This window comes from Oreochromis niloticus, linkage group LG4, assembly GCF_001858045.2.
Source record: "Oreochromis niloticus isolate F11D_XX linkage group LG4, O_niloticus_UMD_NMBU, whole genome shotgun sequence".
NCBI classification, from domain to species: domain Eukaryota; kingdom Metazoa; phylum Chordata; class Actinopteri; order Cichliformes; family Cichlidae; genus Oreochromis; species Oreochromis niloticus.
Window position 1 is genome coordinate 34925945 of NC_031969.2, and position 7036 is coordinate 34932980.

Consider the following 7036-nt stretch of genomic DNA (forward strand, 5'->3'; position numbering starts at 1 on the left):
TTGCACGCGCCGCAGAAAGAGCGTGCGAGCACGAGCTCTATCAGCACAGCACAGGCGGCACTAGCTGCATGAAGCCCCGCCCACCGGACACCTGGCACCTGCCTGATAGAAACAGGAAGCGAACCACCCTCCGGTCACTGTGAGTACTACCCCAAGTACTGCAAGTACTACCAACACGGAGTACCTGCAGTACTCGGAGCCACGGCTCAGTATTATTGAATAACACACGTTTGATCGGTATGTAATCAGTCCGCGTGCGCGGTGATCAGCACGTGAATGATGATTTTAGTGCCATCAGTCGCTCGGTGAAGTCGTGATGAACACATTCTGCTCAGTGAAAGGTTGCTGGTTCGATTCCAGTCAGAGAGTCTGGGTGTCGGCAGGAAGGCCATCCAAAACCAGTGCAGAGCGCCCCTTGGTGGTCGTTTTTATGAAGATCTTTACTCTGATGATTTTATAGTTGAGCTCTTGTTTTTAACGGTAAAATAAGGGACAAAAATATGATGACTCTGTTATTATAAGAGCTTCAACAGCAAAGTGAAAATTTCAGTGAGATAGTATTAAGGAATCGATTGTATTATTGATTTATTTGCATTTGTTTTTTGAGTTTCTCACGGGTGTTTTTTTTACAACCATATTGACAGACTAACAAACAGAGATGACGTCACGCACATTTGTTCATTTCTTTAATGATGATTTTTCTGTAACAGATTTTTTTTTTCTTACAGTTTTTCCCTCCGTGGTGTCATGTGACGTTGTTTCCGGTGGGCGACAGTTTTTCTGTCGTTTATTTATTTGACTGTATTTATTTATATTCGTTTGTGGGCGGGGCTTCGTCTTTAGTCTCTGCTCTGTCAGAGCTGTTCGTCTGTGTCTGGAGCAGCAGCACGTGAGTACAGCCCTGCTGTTGTTTGTTTGTTTGTTTGTTTGTTTGTTTGTTTGTTTGTGCAGTCACAGATCAGTTTCTGGCTTTTTAGGATGTGTCTCCATGGTAACAGTGTTGCTCCAAACCAAAAAAGTCTGAAACATTTGGGATGTGAGCAGCACTGACAGCTGTAAGCTTAGTGGAGATACAAGGTTTGCATGGAGTTAAATATAACGACATTATTAATGACAGTACTGAGAATGGGCCCACAGAGGTGTGCTGTTGTTCAGAGCGGTCTGATGATGGAGCTGAAACAGGTTTAGAATAATATTGTAATAATACTTATAATAATAACAACAACAATAATAATATAATAATATTGTTGCTAATTTTACATTCGTGGGTGAAGACTTTGTTCTGAGCAGATCAAACAAAGGCACGTGTGTCCTGTCAGCGTGCGAGAGCCCCGTTTCCTGTCCGTGGGGTCAGATGTTTGTTTGGTGATGTCACAGAGGGACGTGTCCGTGCTTCGGCCTGTTGTCTGAACTAAAACGTTTGACCTCAAATAAAACAGGAGTAAACATCTGACACAGGGAAGGCGAGCACGCCGCCAGCCTCCATCACTGACCTACAGTCAGCTTTAGTCTGTGATCCCACACCAACATCAAACTGAAGTCTGGGCTGGGATGTGATCAGGATGCAGTGCGGCTGGGTCAGGGTCACACCTGAGTCAGGACCCTTTAAACGGTCAGGGAGGGGCTTGAACGGTTTCCATGGCCACACATTATATCAGCGTTACAGGAGTGTGACGCTTTACGTTGATCCAAATAATAACGATAAATATTGATGAATACAAAAACAGATTTGTGGTCTTTCATGTGACTGCTGTGAAGCGTTGCTGACCGAGTGCGATCCTGCTCATGACCTCAGCACAGGTGATGATGATGATGAACTCACTGCAGCTGTTACAGTACACTGAGTGTGAGGCTTCTGAGTGGGTGGAGGAGCTCAAGTGTTGGGCTGTGTTCACAGTGAGCGTGGATGGATGTAGTCCTGCGTTCAGCTGGAGGTCACTTCACTGTAATCCTGTCAGTTTCTTATCAACAACAGTTCACTCCTGAAAGAGCACAACAGGCTTTTATTGTGAAAGGCAAGGACAGGAAGATTCATTTTGAGTAGAAAACACTGAGGAAGAGGAGTCACGTGACAGGATGACAGAATTCCTCCTTTTACATGAGTGCTGAGACAACAGGAAGTTAACCTGTCATCTGATTTGAATCTCAGTCAGGTTTTTACCTGGATCAATAAAACATGAACAATGTCACACTGATTATTATTGATCTGAGGCTTTATTGATCCAGCCAACAGTAAGAACTCGAGTGTGATCAGAATACAGTTTATTTGTAGCTGTGAACAAAGGCTATGTTTACCACAGTGATGAAAAGTTTCAAAGTAAAAGCCTCGTCGGTGTAGCAGAGCTCAGAGGAACAGACCAGCAGCTTTAAAGGATTCAAACGTTAACTTCTTTTTTTTTCTTTTCTTCCTTAATCCCTGTGGGAGGATTTAATCTGATAATCTGCTCATTTCCTCGTTGGCTTTATGAATCCATCTCCTTTATCTTCTTCTCATCCCGTTGTTCTCCTCCTCCTCACTCTGTGTAATCCCCGCCTTAATCTTTTGTTTTCCTGCTGTTTTGTTACAACATTGTTTTATTCCAGAAACTTTCTCTCCCGGCGTCTGACATCAGTATCAAGTGTTAATAACAAGTTAATAATGATTATTGATCAGCTGACCGTGATGGTGTGTTTCTGACGTCTTAGTCTTTATTCCAACAAACATCACTGAGAGGACTGACTGGAGCCTGCAGGGGACGCCACTGAACTTTGAACTGTTTTTCTGCAGACAGGCTCCACCCCCGGCTCCTTGCTGCTTACAACGAGTCAAAATAGCCGCCCGCAGCTGAACATGTGACAGACAGTTAAAGTAACAAGTCGACTCTGTGATCATCATATCCTACGCCAAGCACCTGCTGCCGATGTCTTCCACTGCGGTGGATGTTTCACTGCAGACGATGCCCCGCCTCTTTCTTCTTCTTCTGGTCTTGCTGTCACTCCGCCCGGTGTCAGCCACATCGCCACTCACCGTGGCATTGGGGCGTCGTGGCAACCGAATCTCCACTATCAGCGCCTGCCACCAACTGGAGACAGCAGACGGAGGACTGACGGTCCGCTGCACTGGACTCAGACTGACCCAGGTGTGTGTGTGTGTGTGTGTGTGTGTGTGGCTGCTTTTCCTAGCTCTAGGTGGACTTTAGCCTCTGAATGACCTGTGAGGACTGTGAGGACCAAAAGTTTAACAGTTCAATTTTGTTAGTTATCCTAACAGTCTGACCTTTAAAAGTTCCCAGGAAAAGTCTAACAAGTATTTAGCTAATTTTACCTCATCTTGTTTTAGCTTAGCTTGTTTTAGCATTAAAATTATAAAAACGTTTTTTTCTGAAAAACTCCAACCCGAGAATGAAAACCAAACTATGACCTGACTTTAAGTTCTCAGGCAGAATGAGGATGTTCATAAAGCTTTAGCAGACGGGATCTGTGCGCTCACAGTATCCAGGTGTGTTTGTCTGCTCAGGTACCCATCGGCCTGTCTAACCACACCACTCGTCTGTTTCTGAATAAAAACCTGCTGACCTCTCTGGCGGCCGACACGTTCTCCAGTCTGTTCCTGCTCGATGAGCTCGACCTGTCGCATAACCAGGTAGTGAACAGCTCTTCATACCAGTTTAGAGCATGCATCAGTTTAACACCAGTAAGACAGCAGGATCATACTGTTTCCGCCCTCCTCAGCTCTCCTCACTTGAAGACGGTTGTTTCCGTGGGTTGGACTCGCTCTCCTTCTTGGACCTGTCGCACAACCGTCTGTCCACGCTGGAGCTGCCGGTGCTCGGCGGTCTGCAGATTGAGGCCAACCTCACACATAACCCCTGGCACTGTGACTGCAGGATGGAGGTGTGCACAGGTGCAAGGATGTGTGTTTGTAGTTCACACAATGTCATTACAACTTTCTGTTTGTGTTTAGCTGTCCATGCCTCAGTTGGATCTGGACCCGACCTCACTAGCAGAAGTTGTCTGTGCAACTTCTGATCTCCCAAACCTCGGTAAGCTTTCTCTCAGCAGACGTGATGTACAAAGAACACACAACACATCATTTTTCCTTCTTTTATATCATTTTGTTCTTTACTTTTGGCTACACACTGGTTTATGGTCTGACACTGTGTGATGTGGTGTTACAGGAGCTGTCGGGATACCACTGGTCGTGCTGATGGAGGACTGGGATCTGTGTTTGTCTGTGAGGAGAACCACTGATGTGGTGACACTCGTCACCATGTTCCTGTGGCTCTTCATGCTCATCTGCTACCTGGCCTACTACATACGCCAGAACCAGGCGGTCACGCGCCGAAACCTGGAGTACCTGAAGTTACTGGAGAGCAAAAATCCAAAATAAACCCAAAAAGACAACTTCATGATGACCTTTTGGAAATCCTGAACGCCTGTAATTTCACCAAAGAGTTAGAGTTACCCACAGCTGTATTTTCCCTCAAAGACATCCGTAACCTACGACTACCAGAGCAATTTCTATGCCCACAGGTGCCCACGGGACTCCAGGTACCTTCTGATCGGTTGCTCCCCTCCAAAAGTTACAAAAGCACATAAAGGACTCCTTAAGGGTCTAATGCAATACCTCACTGACACTCAGCATCTCTAAGGAACGCCAAAGCTTCTCTAGAACTTGATAATGTAGCTCTAGAACCTTGTCTGGGACTTCCTCTGAGAAACCTGTAACCCTCTGAAGCATGTCTTCAAAGTGTCCTGTGAAAGATTTCTACAACATATTCAAGTCCTCCTAGAACCTCCTCAGTCCTTTCACAAGCCCATAAGCCCTTCACAAGGACTCTTAAACTTTCCTGTGACTTCTTTATAGAGACTGTTTGTTCTCCTAGATCAATGTGATCTGAGTTTCTCAGAGATGTCTGATACTAGTTTTCCACCGGCATGGTCCCGGTGGTGGTGCAGATCCAGTTTGGCCTTGGTACCTTATCAGAACCAGCCTACATTGCTGGCTTTTTGGTACCAGTTCAGACTTTTTGCAGGAGAAACGCATGAAACTGGTTCTAGACAGGACACTGGCCGTGCTTAGGAAACATGAAAAGCTGCAGTAGTGTCTGTTCACCTGGTTGCTAACAATAAACAAAAGTCCTCAAAGCTTGTTGTGCAGATTTGTGTATAGGAGCTATTTTCTTTTCTTCTGAACTTCACCAACCACAGCATGGCTGTGCAGAAGAACGTGTAGATACACAAAGACTACCCATGCTCACATTTCACTGTGAGGGGGTCCCCTTCACCTGACAGGTGATGCTGCTGTATGGGCAGATGCGACTTTGATTTTGGCTGACCTCTCTGTGAGGAAGCCGCAGGGATGCGTGAGAACGTAAAACTGCTCACTGAGAGGCTACTGAGGAAGTTCTGGGATCCTTGGAAGCTCTTCCTCAGTTGGCTTCCACAGTCAGGACCGCCCTGAGTGGTTTTTACACCAGCAGGGGAAATATTTTTCTTTTTAATAAATGAATCATGACGAGGTAACTGTTGTTGCTTTCAACGTGAAGGTTTTGTGCCTTTGCAGCGTGACAGTCAATCATCGTTCAGCTGTGACGTCAGCAGAGACGGGTGTACAAATCACAGGACAGTCGCTTGGAGTGTGAAGCTCTTCAGGAAGTACTCTGACCTTCCTGACACCACCATGAGATTTTTTAATATAATGTCATAATGTCATCGGTCATCATCCTATGGTTTCACCCACACAAAGACATATTGGGCCTCGAAGTTCTAGAGAAGCATTTTGGTTTCTTGAAGATGTTTGAGGTGGTACGTGTGATTCTGAGAACTGTCCCTTGGCTCTCCATCATCATGTTTGTTTAAACTGTGTCCTCTGTTTAAACAGCCTTCACCATCATTCTGACTCCACGTGTGAAATAAACCATTTGTTCTGCTGAGTTCATGTCTTTACTCTTATTCTAACTTTATTACTCTGACTCTAAATTTACAGAGACACCATCGTTATGTTCGCCACTTCACATTCAAATAACATCAGTTAGTAAAAATCTAATTGTCATGATCCTGGGTCCTTTTGACCCAGCGTTTTGTGTTTTCTATTAGTGTCATTTTGGTTCTGTTCTTCCTACTGTTTAGTGTTGTTCTGTTCTGCCGTCTACTCCTGTGTTAAGTCCGCGTTTCCTAGTCTGTGTCTTTGTGTGTATGTGTTTCCCGTTTTATTGTGAAGGTCTGCGTCTGATGTGAGTGTTTTCAGTTTGCCTCCCTTGTCTCGTCAGGTTAATCTCTCCCAGCTGTGTCCCCCACCTGTGTGTATCTCCCTGTGTTCTCTGAGTGTATTTTAGTCGTGTCTTTTGTCTTAGTGATTGCTGGTTCGTCTGTGTTGCTCCCCGTCATGTCCTGGTGTATTCTCCCTGCATCTACGTTTCTCACCTCAAGGTTTTAGGTTAGTTTTTGTGTAGCTTTTCCCAGTTTAGTTTATTCTTAGGGTTTGGTTTTCCTCCTCCTCGTTCTCGTTGGTTTTCCCTTTTGTTAATAAAGCTCGCTCACAACTGAAGCAGTCTGCATTTTGGGTCCATTAATATTCACACACGGCCTGCCTCGGCACCCCGTGACAGTACGAACCAGCCACGACATGGATCCAGCGGACTTACCCGGGGAGAGCGATCTGATGCGAGTCCAACGCCTGGTCGAGTGGATAACCCACACCTCGAACATGAGAGCTAGGATCGTGGGGATAAATGGCATTGAGGAAATCCTCAGAGGAAATCCCTATCTCCGCCAGGTCAGAGGATGTTCGGACTTATTGGCCAACTTGTATGAAGCCCGGGAGGCGGCGCGAGCTCGGGAAATATCGGACTTTGTCCAGCAGCAACAGCCAGCCACCCCGGAGCAGCCGCGTCAGCCTCACCTGCAGGATGCGAGTTTACCCGGCCTGTCGGAGCCGGCTGCGGGGAAGAAATGTCGATCGCGCCGCCGGCGCGCCACCCCACAGCCGGACGTTCGGACTTCTAAATCGCCGGCTGTGGTGAGTGAGGACTCTTTTTCCATTGTGGATTGTGGA

The 7036-nt window shown here is 46.2% G+C and overlaps 1 protein-coding gene across 8 annotated transcripts; it reads left to right on the forward strand.

Annotated features, from left to right (window-relative positions):
- The first annotated feature begins 6 nt into the window (after positions 1–6).
- LOC100706806 (leucine-rich repeat-containing protein 3C) lies at positions 7–5915 on the forward strand. Of its 8 annotated transcripts, XM_025906505.1 has the most exons (7): positions 75–139; positions 729–889; positions 2768–3119; positions 3479–3622; positions 3712–3873; positions 3944–4022; positions 4158–5915. In XM_025906505.1, exons 3-7 carry the CDS (start codon positions 2901–2903, stop codon positions 4367–4369), a joined length of 816 nt encoding a protein of 271 aa, XP_025762290.1. In that variant the 5' UTR covers positions 75–139; positions 729–889; positions 2768–2900; the 3' UTR covers positions 4370–5915. The 8 variants fall into 8 exon arrangements, with proteins under 8 accessions (XP_025762293.1, XP_025762290.1, XP_025762294.1 ...); XM_025906508.1 differs by lacking the exon at positions 729–889 and having other exon boundaries at positions 7–139; XM_025906509.1 differs by lacking the exon at positions 729–889 and having other exon boundaries at positions 89–139; positions 2772–3119.
- The last annotated feature ends 1121 nt before the right edge of the window (positions 5916–7036 follow it).

Excerpts from the sequence above, each read along its gene's own strand:
- LOC100706806 (XM_025906508.1), top strand. The coding sequence starts at position 2,901 with ATGTCTTCCACTGCGGTGGATGTTTCACTGCAGACGATGCCCCGCCTC. Across the intron at positions 3,120-3,478 it reads CTGGACTCAGACTGACCCAG|GTGTGTTTGTCTGCTCAGGT; the intron begins GTGTGTGTGTGT and ends CACAGTATCCAG. Across the intron at positions 3,623-3,711 it reads TCGACCTGTCGCATAACCAG|CTCTCCTCACTTGAAGACGG; the intron begins GTAGTGAACAGC and ends CGCCCTCCTCAG.